The sequence below is a fragment of the Ahaetulla prasina genome, chromosome 1 (genome assembly GCF_028640845.1).
Source record: "Ahaetulla prasina isolate Xishuangbanna chromosome 1, ASM2864084v1, whole genome shotgun sequence".
Classification (NCBI taxonomy): domain Eukaryota; kingdom Metazoa; phylum Chordata; class Lepidosauria; order Squamata; family Colubridae; genus Ahaetulla; species Ahaetulla prasina.
This window is the reverse complement of record NC_080539.1, coordinates 358077262-358096413: the sequence shown is the minus strand read 5'-3', so window position 1 is coordinate 358096413 and position 19152 is coordinate 358077262. Positions and strand designations below refer to the sequence as shown.

Below are 19152 nucleotides of genomic sequence, written 5' to 3'. Positions count from 1 at the left end.
GAATTGTACCTTGTGACACCTTGCCAGATTCTCCTCTTTAATTTAAGGAGGAGAAACACCCTTTGTGAATTCTTATTGAGCCAGCAGTATATGCATTTAACAGTCGTGCCATCTAGCCTTCACCTAATAAATTACTCAGAACAATTAACCAACAGGATTTCTCAAATAAAGATTTGGGCAGACCCTCAGTTTGTTCAGATGCAGTTCATTTGATCCTAGAGATTTTAAACTCATTCCAAGTAAATGAGTATTCTGATTATTTTTCTATACAACTCAAATTTTAATCCAGCTGCCTCATCCCATTCTGGTGGCCTTATTCAAGACTGATAGCAAGTAGAAACGGATTCCTGGGCAGAAGTTGGACTAGATCAGAGGTGTCCAACCTTGGTAACTTTAAGACCTGTGGACTTCAGCTCCGAGAATTCCTCAGCCAGCCATGAAGAGTTGAAGTCTTAAATCTTGCAAAGTTTGGACATCCATGGACTAGATAATATTCAGAGTTCCTTCTATTTTGGATAGACTTGGCCTGTTGAATTTCCTTTTCAAAACATTCTTACCAAACCATTCTTTTAAAATAAATATCTATATATCTGTATCTCTCTACATCCATCTGTCTGTCTATCTATCTATCTATCTCTCACTCACATATTGCCCCCAACAATCTGGGTCCTCATTTTACTAACCTTGGAAGAATGAAATGCTGAGTCAACCTTAAGCCAGGTGAGGATCGAACTCCTGGCAGAGGGAATGCAGAGTTAGACTACAGTACTGCATTCTAACCACCGCCGCACTCATGGCTCAAAACTTATATTTGCTTCTTTTTATTTGTTTCAAGACTATATCCAGCACTAGATTTTAGGATTAAATGCAAATTAGCAACCCATCGATTCAAGTTTCATGACTTTGTGTTTAATCTTTTAGAGTTGTAGAATTTTTCTTCATTTTGACAAGACATGAATTTAGAAAGTCATGTCAGGTTGCTGCAGTAATTCAGTCTGAGAATCATTGATTTCAGTTATCCTCATATTAAATTGTTGGAATGATTTCACCTTTAGATTCCTTCCTGATTTAAGTTTCTCCTTCAGGATCTTCTCTAGTACTACTAAATGAATGTAGATGCCAAGTATGGTTAGTTGCTGTGATTCTGAGGGAGTCTCTTCCTTCTGCAGTTTGACATTATGTTCTCTTGATGTACTGTACAATGTCCCACAATTACCATTACTGCTTTCTCTATCCTGTCCTTTGGAAGCTATATCTAGAAGTGATCCTGTTTCACTAGATTTCCATTACATTACCATCATTATATAAAATTACCTCATCTTGCTTTGAAAACCAACAAATAAGAATACAAATATCTAATTCTGGTGTCTTCACCAAACATCTTCAACAAATGCCTTTGGCTTGTTTGGACAGTATTGCAGGATCCAATATGGGTAGGTCACCAGGACTAGAGGTTTTCTCTTCTGAGCTTTCGGACTCGTGCTGGAGCCCATTTGCAGGGAACTTCTCTCTAGTTGAAGATGGGCTCCCTGAAGATGGGCTCCAGCATGAGTCCGAAAGCTCAGAAGACAAAACATCTGGTCCCGATAACCGTCCCAGATTGGATCCTACTTACTTCCTATTTCCATGCTTTCTCCAACTGGACAATTAAAAATAGCTTCATCTCAATACTTGGGAGAGTGTAGTTTTATTCATTTTAAAAAACTTTACGCTGTCCTCTTACTGTTCAGCAGCTGATACCTAATCAGTGCCTGATATCTAATTCAAGAAATAAAGAGGCATTGGATCCTCTTTCTTCACTAAACTGGTTGCTCTGGAGAAGATGGGAAATTGACAGGTTTCGAGAAGTTTCTCTTTAGAGCAGGGGTCTCCAACCTTGGCCACTTTAAGACTTGTGGACTTCAACTCCCAGAATTCCTCAGCCAGCTTTGCTGGCTGAGGAATTCTGGGAGTTGAGGTCCACAAGTCTTAAAGTGGCCAAGGTTGGAGACCCCTGCCTTAGAGCTTCAGCTGTTGTCTTTATGCATGGGATGGCGGCAATAGACATGATTTTAGTTCTGTCATATTTGAGCTGAGACCTTGGAAATACCAATAAAGGAAAATATTTGTAGCTCAAGTGAGGTGTTCTTGGTGCCCTCTGGGCCTTGCTGTTCTCAGAGAGCACCAAGGACCCCTCGCCTTCTAATCAGTGGTGACCTCAGTGTGTGTTAGCAAAGGATTGCAATGTTTGTTTATTTGTACATTTGTTAGATTTATAGAGTAGTCTGCCTTTCCTCCAGAAGACAAAGGTGGCATATATAGCATTCCCTCTTCCAGTTTTTCCCCCACAACAGCAACCCACTGACATAGGTTGAGCTGAGGGAAAATTATTGGTCCGACTGTGTTTCTGGGGGCAGTGGTGGATATAAACTCATCAGGCCTTGTCGCATCAAAAATTTAATCCCTGCACTACGCTGGTTGCCTCACAGATGCTGCTGCTTTTATACCAGATTGTTCATCCATCCATCCATCCCCTGTTCTGCTTTTCCGGCAGAATTTTGGTCTCAGGCTGCAAAATATTTCTCATCCCATGCTCCCCAATTCTTTTTTTTTTTTTTTATGAAAAGTGTCAGGACTTGATTTTGAGGGCTTCTACATGGCAAATAGAGTATCAGAGAGCAGACTTAACCCCAAGCCTAAAGGAGCCTTTTTAAATCTCAGCTTTTCTTTCAGATGTCCTTTTTAGAATTACGTTGCGTGCGTTTTCCCTTTCTTCTTTCATTAACACCAGCCTGTAATGGAAAATGAAGACAGCGACAATATTCATAGTTGTAACCCGTATCAGATATGACTTTGAACCTGAAAGAGACCCTTTGGGACCCTTGCCATACAGCAGAGATGAAAACTTGAAGGGTCTCCAAGTGCAACTCTTAGCCTCTCTGGTTATGATTGCTGAGAATCCACTAACATTTTGCAATAGGAATCGCCTATAATCTATAACTGTAACACAAGCCACATTTATTATGTATTTATTAGATTTTTATCCCACCTTTTATTACTTTATAAGTAACTCCTTCCTTCCTTCTATTTTCCCCGTAACAACAACCCTGTGAGAAGGGCTGAGAGAGAGTGACTGGCCCCAAGTCACCTAGTCAGCTTGCTAGTCATGCCAAAGGTGAGACTAGAAGACACTCAGCTGACTTTCATGGCTAAAGTGGGACTAGAACTCACAGTCTTCTGTTTTTAGGTCAGCACCTTAACCACTACACCGAAGTGGCTCTTATAGCTAAGACACCGAACATATGCACAGCATTGCCATCCAAGCCAAGAGCCATCCTGCCCCAAATGCTAAGAGCAATCTTTGCCCTGATCCTTGAGACATGGCCGTTTGTTGGGGTTCTCTGTTATAAGATACAAACGTTGGGTTTTGCAATTTTTTTTAATTGTTTGTTACATCTACCATAATTCAAAGTTACTTAATGCAAAATAGTTATTTTATATAATCATAGTGCAGGATTTTATCATAATTTCAACATTAAAAAAACAGTAAGATTCAGAGGTGATACGGAATTCTAGTATCCAGCAAGATATGTAGAAGAGTTTGGGGCCATAAGGAAAATGAAAAATTGGTAGGCAAGAGGGATCAGTCCAAAAGATTTTAAAAGCCCAGGCTAGAGGGCATTTTGGTTTGATTGGTTAGAGGATGAATTGGACCAATGATACAAAAACGGGTCAGAAAGAGAGTATTCAATTACTTAGATCATCCATATCAAACATTTGTTTTGGTGATCAGAAGAAACAGTGATAGAGGCAAGATTAAACTGAAAGCAGGTCCTGGGAACGTGGGGGGGGGTTGTTAATTGATGCCTTGAAGAAATGATGGGTGGAGAATTTTGAGTAGAACTAGCCAAGAGAAAGGTTTCCTGACCACTCTTGGTCTCTTCCCATCCCTAGTTCCTACTGATACAAGTCAGGTATGGAGGGTTGTGGGAGGTGAATCTGTCCCCGAATGCTGCTGCTGCTGTTGCTGCTGCTGTTGCTGCTACCACCCTGGGCTTTTTCTTCTCTCTTATCTTGTTAACCGAGTCTCGTTTTTGTTACTTTTTTTAGCTTGGCAATGAGGAGCAGCAGTTGGCGTGGGCCAAACGGGAGAGTGAGAAGGCAGAGCAGGAAAGGCTGGCGCGATTGCGAAGACAAGAGCAGGAAGACCTGGAGTTGGCCATTGCACTCAGTAAGGCCGACATGCCGACTTCTTAAAAGCAAGGGTGGCCATCAAGCAGACCTATTTCCTGGTACCTGTTCTAGATCCCTGATGTCCTTGGGCCATTTTCCGTTTTGTTTTTTCTTCCCGTTTTTATTTCATGACTTCCAGCTACCTGTGGGGCTGACTGTTGAGGAGCAAACTGCATTTGATGGGCTTGGCTTCACGGCAGTCTTTTCGTTTTGTTTTGTTTTGTTTTTTAAATTAAGTTAGACTTTCTAGGCTGAAAATGTGGCTTGTAAGAGAACTTGCAGCAGCCCCATCCCACTGACTGCCAGATTTTGCTGTGCTGCAGAGAAACAGTAGCATTAACGGAGCTGCCTCTCGAAACTTCATTTTTTTGCGGAGTGGCAGCGCAGTCACCGAAGCTGCCACTCACCTCTGGGTTCAAGGAGAGAAGTGTGATCTTCATAAAGAGATTGATTGTTTTTATTCTGTAGTTAAGTCTCTCTTAATTTTCTTCTGTTGGTCAGTGGCCTGAAATACAACTCGTCATCAGAGTTCCTTTCTTGTGCATTTTGTGCTTTGTCTTAAGAAAATAACTCTCTCTCCCTAGATATTTACAAATTAGAGGGCAGACGTTCATCAAACCATAGATTGCAAGCTGAGACAGTAGGATGATTCTCCGTGAAAAAGCCTACCCCATTTATAGAAAGCCAACTTGTCAGAGAGAGAAAAAAGATTCCAGCTGAGTTCTCTCCTGAGATGCTAGTAAAGAGAGAAGGCCAAAATTAAGCGACTCCTTATGCCTTTGATTAAACCTGTTGCGTAGAGTCCGTTACCTTTTGAGCCCGGATCTCTCTACAACCAAAACTGCGCTCTGTTGAACAAGAAAGTTTCGCTTCTAACCATAAACGCTTTGTTGTACAAACGAGAGCATCTTTTAACCAACACCAAATCATATTGAAACCAGGGGAAACTGTTGCGGCTAAAGGGCAGGGCCGTTATGTGTACGCTACCTGGAAAACAGATGAAAAAATAATAATAATTTGGTATCTTCGGAACTGTGGCTACCCTTGTGTGTGTTTTCCTGTCTTTCTGAAATGTTGATGGGAGAGATGTGGAGGGTGGGGGATGTTCATGGGTTCAGATAATAGGAAGACATGCCAGTGCAACCATTGGTGTTCAACTGATCGTACACAAATGACTATTCTGTTTGCAAATAGGACACTTTATTTTAACTTCACCCTTTCTGTTTTAGCTATTGGTCCCCTATGATTTAGGGAAGAGCCAGATGGGGCTTTATTCTGTGAGTTGATTTCAGGTAATTTTCAGTGTTACATATGTATTTGGGCTTTGAGATTCCATACAAAGGGGCAAGGGAATTGAAATATTGGGATTATGCTGAAAGTTTGATTTACGGCTACTGTATATAACCCCCTCCCCTTGTTTTTATAAAGTAATTAGTTCTCAGTTGATCGTCTTATTCACTTCCTCATAGCCTCATTCAGAAAATATTCCTGACTTTACAAAAAGAATTCCATTATTTATCTGGGGGTTAGACCACTTTCCCAACACTGGGGTTTTCCACTGTAAACTACACTCTGCTTGCTTGGTCTTCCATTCTTGATTTCTTGTGCCATACCTTCTGGGTTATGGGGTGGGAAGGTGATGTTTCCTGGTTGTCTACTTGTGAGAGAATTGTCTTTGTAGTTTTGGTTAGGATGGCATCTTCTCAAACCTGACAGGTACAGCACACTCCTTCAGCCTGTACTGAGATGACCCTGTGGTTGCCGTTCCTATGGGACATTCTGAAAACATTTTCTCCCTGAACCTCAATGGAACTGTGGCATCCAAGCACATTTTCTCTCTTCTGTTATGATATTTGAAGTGTAGAGAGGACCACTCATGTGCCTTCATTTCCTTGACTCCTTTTATCTCACTGCACATTCCTCTTTCTTGGATACATAGAGAATTATGCCTCTTTTTCCAAGATGCCTCTCTGTCCTTCCCCCCCCCCCCCCGAAAAAAAAACCCTCCTGAAGCCATCTCTCAATAGCATTGCAGACACAAAGTCTCTTCCAGCTCTCCATTTTTCAATTCTTTATGCCTGAATAAAATTATTTTCTAGCATAGCTTGGTATCCTGCTTGGATTCATGCTGCAATTTCCTTTTTGGGAATATTCTCTTTTTACTACCATTCTTCATCTCCTGGTTTTCCCACCCTTGACATTAGTGGCAGGATTAAGCCTCTCCTTGTTATTCTGCTACCTGTTCCTTTAATCTGTGAAAAGATCCAGGACCAAAATAAATGGATTGGAGCTCAAAAATAAAGGTCCCAGAAAGGTTTGATACCCTGCTTTTGCAAACTGATTGGCAGTCCTGAGAGACAGCCTTGGAACAAATCAGTTTGGGGCACAGTTATAGCAAAATTTAAGCCTCTTTGTTTAATTGATTAATAGTGTTGGCAATTCATTTAAATAATCAAAATGTACATAGAATTTTAAAGGTAACACTGTAAGTCATGTTTGCCACAAATCTTACTACGGAGATTTGTTCAGGAAAGCTCTTAAAAACAAATCTTGGTCATGTTCAACGATATTTATGGAACCTCAGCATATCTCTGGACCCAAATGCAGATCCTCTGGTGCTCAGGCAAACCATTCTAAGTATTGAAGGGGTGCCAGGAATCTAACCACAGTGGCTTGGAGTCCCTTTTCTTTTACTAAGAAGCAAATAAGGTCTGTGCTTGTAAAAACATATATTACGTTGTATATAGTTTGCTTTGTATACATTTATTGTCTCTTAGCTCGTCTATCATTACTCCATGATACTTGGCATTGGGTATTGGACGTATTTATATATACACACACAAACAGACTGGCAGATTTCCCATAGGTCTTATTATCACCTGCCTGTTAATGGAATATAATAATATATTGTACATAAATAATGTATAGTTTGTGTGTGCATCATGTATATTTATTTAGTGTATAGATCTGGAAATAAAAAAATAATAATTGTAATTATAATTTCAAGGTCCCAGTAAAAATGACATGTTACATGTTACACAAATCCAGACAGATGCTTCTCAAAAGGGTCTAGGATAACTCGCTGTGGCCAACTGGCCATGGCCAACTCAACGCAGTCAACTTGCCACGGCCAACTCACCATGGCCAACACACCGTGGGACAGCAGTTATACTGATATCGAAGAAATGGTGGAATAGAATCATTAAAGAAAGGATGCAAAAGGAGGGACAAAAGTGTGAATGACAAAACTCAAAATATTTAAATTATTTTAAATAATTAAATTGAATGGTGAAATTATCCCATGGCAAGTTGGCCCAATCTGTTCTCAAAAATAATTCAAGAGTAAGATCTCTGTCTAATTTTGCGTGGGCAACTAATATCCTGATTAATGTACTGAGCTGCCAAGTCTAGAAATGCATATTTGATCAACATCTAAAAAGATTAAATTATGGCACAACTGGACCAAAGTTTATTAAACTGAGACGTTTCACTACTCATCCAAGAAACTTCTTGGATGAACATAAATCTCCTTTTGGCCTCTGCTGCAATAATATTCTTCACCTTTCCTTGATTTGTAGATGCGGTGGTTTTTCATGTCATTTTTTGTTAGCAAACTGCTGCCTTTGGAGGCTTGAGTGAGGGGAAGGGACTCACACTCAGAGACTGGAGAAGTAATTAAAGGAATTCAAGAAGTAAGGATTTATAACTTCTCTCAGGAGTTCCTGGTGGCCATTGGCCTCCTAAATCTGGAGGAACAGTTAATATAATAACCATTACAGTCGCAAAAAAGCACTTCTCACTAGCACCCTAGGCTACATCCCACATGCTGTTTTACATATACACATCATTTGAGATTACAAAGTTCTAAATAGTTTTTAGTTACAAAACTAAATAGTTTTTAGGGCAGAGGAGCTGCTAAAGCAGGGGTCTCCAACCTTGACAACTTTTTTTTTTCAGAGCAAAATTTTTTATTCTCCATAATCATTCCCACAATTTGACCAGTGTACAATACAATCACTTATCCAACAATCGATCCTATACTCCCGGCATTGGGAGTTGAAGTCCACAAGTTTCAAAGTTGCCACGGTTGGAGACCCCTGTGCTGAAGCACTACAGCTTGGCTAGTTCTTTGATTGGATTGCAAGACAGACAAATGCACACACGCACACACACATCACTTGGGCCTTGCATTTTTTTATAGCAGTACGAGCAAACTAAGCTGCATTGTAAAAAACTGCCCTTTTTTGTATCCACCCAAAGTTCCTCCAGATCGGGCTGCTGAAATCTGATGGCAAAATAGCCATCCTTTTGGAATGAAGTTTTTCTTTTCTTCAGAACTAAAAAGTATTTTGCAAGTCAGTATATTAAACCCTTGCAAGATAAACTCCCAAAGTTCCTCAAAAACAAGCCTGCCCTCTTGGTAACAGTGCTATGTCACTATAATAGAGGCTTTCTTGTGGACTTTGGTGAGATGAGCAGGCAAATACAGCCTTCCAGCTGCCCAATATTCACACTCACTTTTTATAGTAAATTCCTCGTGATTCTTTGTGAACATAGTGTACTGCTGTTGTAATCTGGTTCAGCTACCCCCTGCTTTGTTGGGGTGCTGTTTGTACCTCGCAAGTAAGTTTCATTCTTTGGCTTTCTCTTAAGTGTTCCTGGTTACTCCTCCTTTACTTTCTGTTAGCCAGCAGATTTGTTTTTTTAATTGTACACATAAGAATTTCTGGCTTGGGAACAAATGCACACCCTCCCCATTCCTGCCTTTCATTCGGTGCTATCAGCTTCCCCAGTTTCTGTTCTTGCTGCGCTACTCCCTCCGTCCTCTTTACAGAGACACATATTATCTATGCCAGAATAACTTGTTGATCCCATTGGGTCTGTAACAGTTCTCATTCTTTAATTTGAAATTAAATCTTTTTAATGTTTTAATTCTTTTCTACCGGTTTCCTACCTCTCTCTGTCAAAGTTTATTTCTTCCCATAGAGGAGATGCAATTTATCTTTGAAACAACTGATTTTTTTTTTACATCACCATGGATTCTTTTTAAGCAAGCCCTAAATCAGTGATGGCAAACTTTCTTGGCACCGAATGCCCAAACCAGAATGGGTATGTGTGCGTGCATGTGTGCACATTAGAGTGCTGGAAACCTGAAGACCAGCTGGCCGGCTTGCATGCGCACGCTGGAAACCAGAAGAGCAGCTGGTGATGGTGCGCGTGCCCCCAGAGAGGGTTCTGCATGCCACTTCTGGCACGTGTGCCATAGGTTCACCATCACAGCCCTAAATGATAGAGATGCCTGCCTTCCTTTTAGCTTCTCTTCAGGAGGGAAGGAAGGGCTTTTTTGCCACTAATGGCAGCAGGGAAGAGAAAAAGATTATTTCCTTTTGTCGCCTTTTGCGATTCTTCTTCTCATCCCTTCCTGCTGTCCCAGAATGCAAAGGGTACATACAGTAGTGGCCAAAATTGTGGAAACCTTTTGGGAAAAGTGTATTTTCTAAAACTAGCTAATAACACCACTTTTTTTGGGGAGTAGTATCATAAAATTATGTATCAGTGGAAAGATAATTTAATCAAGAATGTATTGCAATAACTTTTATGAAGGATTTGCTATTAGAATAGCAGTTACAGTATAAAGAAGAAAAGTGAAATGTGGAAAAAAAGTGATATACAAAAATTATCACCATAGAAAAAATGAGATATACAAAAATTATCACATTAGTTAATAGTTGGGTAATCTTTAGCATGAATTACGGCCTTACAATGTCTTCCCATGGAGTAAACCAAGTATTTTAGTTCTGCAGCTGTTATAATGTGGAATCAAGATTGATTGTTTCTGTTAACTGGGTTTTATTGCTGGGTCGCTTCTGACTAACAAGTTTTGTTAGTCGACTCCATAGATTTTCAATTGGGTTAAGGTCTGGGCTATTCCCAGGCCATTATAGCAGTGGAATATGATTATCTTGAAATGCCAAAAAAAAAAGTGTTATTAGACATCAAACCTCAAAAATACACTTTTCCCAAAAGGTTTCCACAATTTTGGCTACTACTAGAGGTTAAAACAACAACAGCAGCCACACTTCATTCTCCGGTTCCAAAGCATCACAAAGGTTGTTACTGTGAATCGGTAGAGAATTTCAAACATTTCATCACATGATTTGGTGGGAGAAGAATTTATTAATGGAAGGAATACTGTCCAGGTGAGTTTGGAGTCTAAACTCTGCTCTTGGGATCCATCCCCTGAATCTGGTAGGAAAGGGCAAGTTTACAGATGCTGATTAATGTATATCCAAATACGTACATTGCGGCACCTATGTTTATTTTTGAAATTATCATATAAGAACATGGTGGAGTGGAAGAGAAGATAGGATTGCTGAAGTTTAACTATAAAATAAGTGTTATTGTTTAATATAATAAATGAAGAAAGTTAATTATTTTGGAGCATTTGAAACTCTGGGATGGCTTTCATTTTTTATTTTTTGGTCAGACCAGCTTTTGTTTTGGTTAATGTGTTTTGGATAATTGTGCTAGGTATAGCTCTCTGTAGAATTCAGCCAGAAGATTTAGATGACCCTTCTCCATATAAAACAGACATCAATCTCTACCCCTAGAAACAATCCTGATTAGGTCGCAAGCAGGCATCGTTGTTCAGTTGGGCAACCTCAGAATGTAGCTTAAATATGTTGGAGAGGAGATCTCCAAAGGATTAAGGAAACAGATAATGAGAAAAGCTTCTTCTCTGAATGAAATTTTCCAAGATCAATAGGAAATTACCAATTAGCTTTGAATATAAGAGATGGATAATCTCTGATTGGCCCAACATTCCAGTTTTGCCTTTTAAATACTTATTTCCAAAATGTGAAACACAATGAGTACTCTTCCACTCATAGCAAGATAATAGGCCTTGCAGTGTTCAGAGAGTACAGAAATACTTATACTATACTGTACTTACACTATAGCACAGGGATGTCCAACTTTGATAACTTTAAGATCTGTGGACTTCAAGTCCCAGAATTCCCCAGCCAGCCAATCCTAAAAAAGTAATCTTAAAACTTTGGCACTGTTGACATTGATGAGGAGGGTTACCACTTTGCATCATCATCTTATTCCCCAAAATTAAATGTGCCCCAAAGTTGGCCCATTTTGTCTAACAAACTCTTTAAAATGTTTTAAACCAGTGTCTTTCAAACTCTGCAATTTTAAGAAGTTGTGGACTGGGGGATCCTGGGAGTCCACAATCTTAAGATTGTTGAAATTGAAAAACTCTTATTTTAAATTATTGAAATGGGGAGTCAGAAGAAATATTACGAGTCAACTTTCAACTCCAGAGAATATGAATTCTCTCCATGAGGCTTGAAACATTTTAAAGTAAATATGCTTTTAATTAATGTTTCGTGATTTACAGCAAAGTTCAAACACAGATAAGGAGTTGACTAGCTTGTGTGAATCACCTCCTCAAACATATTTGATCTAATCAAACTGGGATACAGGTTGATCTCTAGGGGTGCAAAGTTTGGAGTGAGCTTTCCAATTTGTGAGAAAGGGACTTGTGGTCAAACAAGCCTCTTGAAAGAAGAAGTGTAATTTTTTTCAAGGCACAAATATTGCTCTTGTAACACTCTCTCTTTATTACACCACTACGTAAACCCCAAGCTGCGTTTGATGTCTTTGTGCCCTGTAGTTGGTGAAAGAGGAGGAGGAGCTGAAACAATTGCAGTAATCGGAATGATCATTTTAGCATATCTTTCATACTTTCTGGAAGGGATTGTGCAATGCTTTCTTTCTGCAGTGAAAACACAGGGCCTCCCACCCACCATCAAAAACCAGCAAAATCTCTTCTCTAGGCAGTGTTTTCAAGAGGGAAATCTACTTTTGTTTTGCCACTTTAAAGAAAGGGCAGGATTTCATTGTTGAGAGCAGAGGGGTTATTTCTGCAACTACTTTAAATAACTTCCCAGTCATTTTCTGCAAGTGTGTAATTGAAGTGCTAATTTTAGTAATGTTGTGTACAACAGCCCATCCCTCCATGCAAATTTTAAACTTGTTTTCCTTTTCTATCTTTACCAGTTAACCATTTAAGTATTGGGGACGTTAATTGAGGAGATCTGACCTAGGAATGACTAAACCAAGAAAGATTTTTGCGGTTATGATGGAACGTTCAGTGGAAATGTCAACCCAAATGCAGCAGCTGTGAGGAAGAAAAAAAAAAAAGACAAATTTTGCATTGGTGTAATTATGGAACTAGAATTGCCAATTCGGCATTGTAGTACAAACATACTTGGAATATTGTGTAGAAACATCCTCTCGAGGAGATTGCAGAAATAGCAAAAAGTGGTAGACAAAATGTTCAGGGATATTGCAGTTTCCTTATGAGAAAATGTGATGTAATTTGGTGCATTTTAGTGTGGGGTTTTTTTAAAAAAAGGGGGGGGTGTGAGAAGAAGAAATTTATAAAATTATGTGCAATGTAGATAAAATGGGTGAAGAGCTATTTTTCCCCCTCTCAGATTTGAAACCCTGGATTGGGAAATTATAGTCTACTTGACCACGGATTCAAATAGCATAAAAGAGAAATTCAATAGATATTCAACCAGTCGGGTTGCTTTATCCCTGGGATCAGAGAAGATCAGGTTGCTGAATGTCAATGTTTGGGTAGTAAATAGCAGCCAGAAATTGTTATTATGACCCTACTCTGTTCTGATTGGCCATGGGATGTAATAGGAGACAGCGACTAAATCTGTTGATAGGATTTACCGTATTTTTCGGAGTATAAAACACTCCGAACTATAAGGCGCACCTACGTTTTTTGGTGAGGAAAACACGAAAAAGAAATCTGCCACTGTTTTCCAGCAATTTACCTTGTTGCAGAAAGCAGCAGAGGCCCGCACAGCAATAGGCAATGGCAATCCCTGCAGCCTGAAACAGCTAAGAGTCGGGAGGCTGATCCAGCAACAATCAACTTGTGCTAATTAGGCTGTGTTGAAGTTGAAATGGGCTGTTTCTTCTTGCTGCTTGCTGCAAGGAGGCAAACTGCTGGGAGGCAGAGGCCAAAGGGTGCGGTCCAGTTGAGTGAGTGAGGCTACATTCGGTGTATAAGACTCACCCAAATTTTTTTCCCCTTTTAGGGGGAAAAAAGATGCGCCTTATACTCCGAAAACATACGGGTAATTCTACTCAGTATAATCCTTAGTTTGGCTGTAGAACCACTGAGTGGGATATCAGGAAAATCTTCAGGCATAGTAGTTAAGACTTTCATATACAGTGGACCAGATCTTTCCCAACCGGGTGTCCTTGTCCTGTAACTCCTAACATTCCCAGCCCAGCATTACAACCTGGCTTTGATAGGACAACATAGCCAACTCACCAGGGCAGCAAAGAACTAACAAGTTGGTTGAACCCCATTCTTTTGGATCCTGAAATTATTTTACCTATGACTGCCAAATCCAGACAGCAAAAAGCTGGAACAACACCAGATGGTAGCAGAGAGCTATAGAACATCTCTTTGCTGCCACCTTGTAGTCATCTGGATTTTTGCAGCCCAGATCTAGTAATCTGATTTTACTTCTTTAACTGTTTCCTATGTTGAGGTAGATAATGATTTGTGTAATCTTTTGCATGTTGGGACATTCCATATCAACAAGCATAATGGTGATGAAGAAGCTCAAAAAAGACAGCTAGAGATATGACCAGAAATCTGCTGTCGCAATGAATGGTTTTGTTTTAGGGAAAAATATGGAGAAAGGGAAGGCAAATTGAAGGCTTAGAGAATTATAATGAGAACAGTTCATAAAGATTCCACTTTCTTCTAATACTAGAACTTGAAGCATTGTATAATGGTTTGATTTGGGTGGCCATCCACTTGCTATGCAACTTTGGGTAACTAACATCCATTTCAGAAACTGATTAACACCCTAGGAATTGGGGCTTGTTTTAAAGGTGTATCTTTACAACCTACTTATGAAGAAGCCTTCCCCACAAATTTATCCTGCCACCCAGCATTTGAGAGCAAATACAGTGAAAAGATTGTGCATTAAAAATCCATAATTACTGAAAAGCAGTGTTTACGTTCCAAAGTTTAAAAAAACAACAACCAACAAGCAAAACCACCCACAGGTTTACTGCTGGCACAGTTGTATCTACATCTGGAAGAGATTTGAGGGTGCTACCAAAATAGCTATCAAGTAAACTAAAAATGAGACTCAAATTATAGCCTTGATCGCTTTTGAACTCTAGAGTTTTGCTACTGAGCTCTGTCCTATGGTGCAGCTGAGACACTGGTAGAACCACAAAGCAGCTTTAAGGCTAGTCTGGTTCATCCTGTCATTTGACTCTCAGCAAATGGCCTTTAAATAAGGGCGAAAGACACATCAATGCAAATGCTTTATTTTAGAAAAGTCTTTTTTAAACAAGTTTTCAGAAAACATTTATTTAAAACAAAAGAATAGGCGGGGGGGGGGAACCCTATTTTATCTCCTGTTTATAGTCCAATTTCAGTATAGAACTATTTACAATATTTATACAATTCCGGTCCAAAGACAAGTTTATTTACAGGACCTATAACCCAGTAGTTCTAGAATAGTTTAAGGCACCTCGAGTGCACACTTTGCGTGTACAGCATAGATTTGGCATGTTCTCAGTGAGAAACTCCTGTCTCAGAAAATAAGTATTTTTTAGGCTGCAGTAAACCTCTTACAGTCCTCAAATACAGCTTATGTTTGGGGCATGGTCAGTTATTTACATATAGCCAGCCCTTTGTCTTTTCTCTGTCATCAGCCATTCAGTTGTTTTTTGACCCTCGGCCGGAAGTGATCTATGGATCACTTTGTTTCGCACTGCATTCTTCAGGCCTGCCATGGCCATCTCAGTGCCATCTTTTATAGTAGCCAGCCAGCAGGTGCTGGGGCAGCCCCCTTCTCCTTTTTCTGCTGATCACTCTCAGAACAATTGATTTTTCGAGTGAGTCAGCTCTGATGACCAAAAAATATGACAGCCTCGATTTTGGCTTCACGTAATATTTTTGGTGAGGGTTGGTCAAGGACTTTTTTTTTTGTTATTTTTTGTGTGCATGGAATGCATAAGAGTCACCTCCAGCATCACAGTTTAAAAGCGTTCACACTTTTATCTGCCTTTTTTTGGGGTTTCACAGCCATAAAATAGCAAATTGTAAAAATTATTGGATTGACTAATTGGAATTTGATTGTGAGGCTGAATATGTACTCGTCCACATGTTATTCATGGCAGACACTTCTTCCAAGTGCTATATAGATGCCTTCGGATCTCAGGGCTGCAGTCACCCAGTTTGGTCTCTTCTCCATCCTATAAATAAGTCCCATTCTCCCATGGCGGAAGAAGAGTCAGTCAGGTTCTTGGCCTCTTCAGGAAGCACTGGAACGGCTGGCTTCCTCGGGTCAGGGATCAGTCCAAGTCTTTTCTCTGTGTAGACAGACATAGTAGTACCAGCTACAAGATTTTCCCCCCATCCCCAGAGTTCTTCAGGTCACATCACAGGCGTGAGAAAGCTACATGTGTCTCTTCATGTGCAATGCCAGGTGGTCAGAACGGGAAAAGGTCCGGTCACACAGGTGGCACTCAAACGGACGATGCCCGGTATGTTTCCGATAATGACGGGTCAGTTCATCTGAGCGAGCAAACTTCCATCCGCATCCTTCCCAGTTGCAGTGGTAGGGTTTCTCACCTATTTGGGGAGAAGTGAAAAAAAATATATTGATATGTGCCAGGCCAAGAGCAAGCACCAGATTCAGTGTCCTTCTGAAGGGATCTCTCTTTTTAATTTATTAAACTTATATGCCTTATAAATATATCCACCTTGCTCTTTATCCTAAGTAGGAAAGGCTGTCAAACAATCAAAAGTCCCTGTGGCTTTCTGACAGCTATATAACTCACACCTGTCCATTGTGATGTGCTCTCTCCGGCCCTGTCCTCCCATAGAGCAGGTGAAATACCCATTATGACCTCAGCTGTACCAGCATAACTATGCCTCCCTCTGTGTCCACCTCTCCAGAATTGTGTGCAAATCTCAGGAAGAGATGAGAGGGGGCAAGTGTGTTTAGCAGGGGCTCCTCTGAAACTTTCCATTTGAAAAGTGAGCTGCAGCTTCTGCTAAGCCTACCAGCTTCATGGAATAATGTGTGGCCAAATTACTCCTTACTCCCTTAGGTCCAAATCCGCCTTCCCTTCTTTCCTCTTATGAGGCAATAAAACAATGCTTACCTGTGTGAGTTCGAAGATGTGCCTTCAGGTGGGAGCTCTTGGTGTAGGTTTTTCCACAGCCAGCATAAGTGCAAGTGTGTGTGGCGCTCCGTTTGCGGGACGAAGAGCGGCGTCCCCTCTTTGTTTTGGTTTCCAGCATTTCCAGGGGTGAGGCAGGTGGGGTGAGAAGGGTCCTGGTGGCCGAGGCCTGACAGGGGAGGCTCTCGTCAAAGAGTCCATAAGGGGAGGGTCTCTGGGGGTACTGAGCCTGTGGAAAGGCTGGGTGGTAGCCCTGCTGGGAGAGAGGCATCAACTGTCCATGACGCTTGGTGGCCATCAGCAGGTCGTCGGGGCTCATTGGGGGGGTCTCTGCACAAGGCAGCTGGGGAGAGCCAGACAGCATACAGGGGGCTGGAGTATTCTCCTGCTTGATGTTGGTGCAAAGCTGGGACCCCAGGCCTGGCAGAGGCTCGTAAGTGTTCACTTCGGGCTCCACTTTAACATTGTCCACGAAGGGACCAAAGCCCACGAAGAAACTCCCCTGGGCGTAATTCCCTCCTTCCAGGTCGGAGGGTTCCGATTCGGAAGTTAACACGGGGCTGTAGGGAGTCGGCGTGCGCGTATCTAACGGACTGTAGTATCCAGCCGCCGAATTGATCCCGAAATAATCGTCCGGTCTGGCGTAATCTCCCCGAGGCATGTCCGAGAGGAGGCTGTGGTCGCTGCTGCCCATGGAGAGGACCAGATCCAACACGGTACTCAGCTCTTCGTCCCTGATCGGGGCGACGCCTTCCATCCTCGATCTCAGGTCCGGCAAAGGGCAGTGGCTGAGCGGCATCGCAGCTTCCAAGCCGCAGGACCATTGCTGAAGAGGAGAGCAGAAGCGGCCGCGTTAATAGGCGCTGACCCAGCCGGCCGGGACCCTGCTCGCTCGCCCGCCCTTTGCTGCACCTCGCTGGGGGAGACAGACACCCCTCTGCGTGCGGAAGCAGCTTCGTCCCAGACCCGCCTTGATTGACCTGAAATTGGCCTGGCCTGGCCCGGGGAGGGGTCGGGGACCTCCCCCCCCCAACACCCTTGGCTGTATTTCCAGGCAGCCTCACAAAGAAGTGACGGAGAACAGAGGGCGCCTTCCCACGAATCCCCCGGGCAAAGGGCCGGCGCTCCTGGCCAGAGCACCCGGCGAAGGGAAGCCCCTCCGAGTTCAGTGGGGCCACTTCTCAGGTTTGATCGGGAACAACCAGGGATCGAAACTTCCACACTGGAGCCCTTCTTTCCCGTCAGCGGGGCAAAGCGGGCGTGCCTCTGAGCATGTGCAGAGAGAGCGAGCGCCATTCCCCTCCCCACCGTCTCCGAGACACTCACTTGGGAAGCCGGGCGGCTGTCCTTGCGGAAAGAGGCGAACGAAGGCAAGCTGGAGGCCGGCAACGCCATGTCTGCCTCGGGGTTGCCCCGATCTGTGCTCTCCAGCGCTGTGGAAGGCCTGGCCGGCGGCGGAGAGCTTTTAAGACGCGCCGAGTAAGAGCGCAGGCCAATGGCGCTAACGGAGGAAATGCGTCTCCGGATCGGGGGGGGGCCGCTCGGGGGACGTACAATTATCGCTCCTGCCTGGCCGAGCGGGCCTAAATTTAGCTCCCCTATAAAAGGAGAGCCGCCAGAGCGAGTCCGGAGCGGAGGAAGGCGCTCTGGTTGCCGCGGCCGCTGATCTTCGGGGCGCGGCGAGCTAACGGCCGGCTTAGCCGGACTGATTCCCGGTGGCCGAGCCAAAGGCTCGAGCTGCACGGGTCTCGGGTTCTTCATGCGACGGAAACGTTCGCTGCCCAGGTTGCCCGGGGCCTTAGATGGTCTTCGGCGCGAGTTTTCCATGTCGTTAGACAAGATACCCAAACGAAACGCAAAAGAAACGCAAAAGTTTATCCGAGCTTGTGAGAAGCGACTCCTCTCCCACTCGCCTCAAAGACATCGGATGCCTCAACCCGGCGCGGCGGGGACATTTATACCCATTATCTCCCCGGCAACGGCCTTAAGCTTCATTTTGACGTTGGGGGAGACAAAAGGTGACGACTTGGGACCCCAAGAGACGTAACTGAGGGGGGTCCCCGATACGATTATTGTCTTTGGCCCGTCGCCTCCCGGGTTAAGAGGGAGCCTGAGCAAGTCCTGAGGAGGTTAATCCGGAGCAAAAAGGCAGAAGTTTGTGGATTTGCGGACTTGTAGTTAATCTGGATTTGCCAGACTTTTTTTACCAATTAAAGGAGAATATTTGTAGCACGGCGGTTGAAATGAGCTGCAAATGTCAACCCCGAACTACAAATATTCTTTTCGATTGATACTTACATATGGCCGTCAAACGCTTTGGACAATCACGCAAATGTGGGGTGGGGGGGCAGGCACCCTTCCATCTCATTAACCTCTTTGCTTCCCCCCCCCACCTTCCGTTGACCGTTTGGAAAAGGCTGGTGCCTCTGAGCATGTGAAGTGTGCTTTTCCCGTGACTGCCCAAGTGCATAAGCAGCAGGGCGAAATAACGGAATCGGATCACTTTTCCAGGCTGAGGGAAAGTCTGAACTCAGCCGGTTTTGCTGGTTTCATCTTTTCCCGAACAGTCCAAAAGAAATCCTGAATAAAGAAGGAGAAATCTCCCCGGGTTCTCTTTTGCTTAGAGATCGGGCACGCCGAGCGTTTGGCAAACTTCACACCTCGCCCTAATGGTTTGGTAATGGTAACCAG

The 19152-nt window shown here is 42.7% G+C and overlaps 2 protein-coding genes across 9 annotated transcripts in view; one reads left to right on the top strand and one right to left on the bottom strand.

Annotated features, from left to right (window-relative positions):
- Nucleotides 1–14428, top strand: part of EPS15L1 (epidermal growth factor receptor pathway substrate 15 like 1) — a 61328-nt gene extending 46900 nt beyond the window's left edge. For 5 of the 8 annotated variants that reach the window (XM_058163194.1, XM_058163192.1, XM_058163197.1 and 2 more), the window contains one exon: nucleotides 4090–4744. In XM_058163194.1, the coding sequence (XP_058019177.1) occupies nucleotides 4090–4236 (147 nt within the window). In that variant the 3' untranslated portion in view covers nucleotides 4237–4744. Of the gene's footprint in view, nucleotides 1–4089; nucleotides 4745–12279 lie in introns of those variants that run through there. The other 3 variants (XR_009152727.1, XM_058163195.1, XM_058163196.1) reach the window with 3 other exon arrangements.
- A 151-nt stretch (nucleotides 14429–14579) lies between these two features.
- KLF2 (KLF transcription factor 2) lies at nucleotides 14580–18782 on the bottom strand. Its single transcript, XM_058163199.1, has 3 exons — nucleotides 17788–18782; nucleotides 16444–17287; nucleotides 14580–15907 (listed from the first exon to the last, which is right to left on the bottom strand). Exons 1-3 carry the CDS (start codon nucleotides 18286–18288, stop codon nucleotides 15732–15734), a joined length of 1521 nt encoding a protein of 506 aa, XP_058019182.1. The 5' UTR covers nucleotides 18289–18782; the 3' UTR covers nucleotides 14580–15731.
- Nucleotides 18783–19152: the final 370 nt, after the last annotated feature.

Coding starts and splice junctions, on each gene's coding strand:
- KLF2 (XM_058163199.1), bottom strand. CDS start 18,288: ATGGAAAACTCGCGCCGAAGACCATCTAAGGCCCCGGGCAACCTGGGC. Junction 17,288..17,787: donor ACAGCCGCCCGGCTTCCCAA/GTGAGTGTCTCG, acceptor TCTCCTCTTCAG/CAATGGTCCTGCGGCTTGGA. Junction 15,908..16,443: donor ACATCTTCGAACTCACACAG/GTAAGCATTGTT, acceptor CTCCCCAAATAG/GTGAGAAACCCTACCACTGC.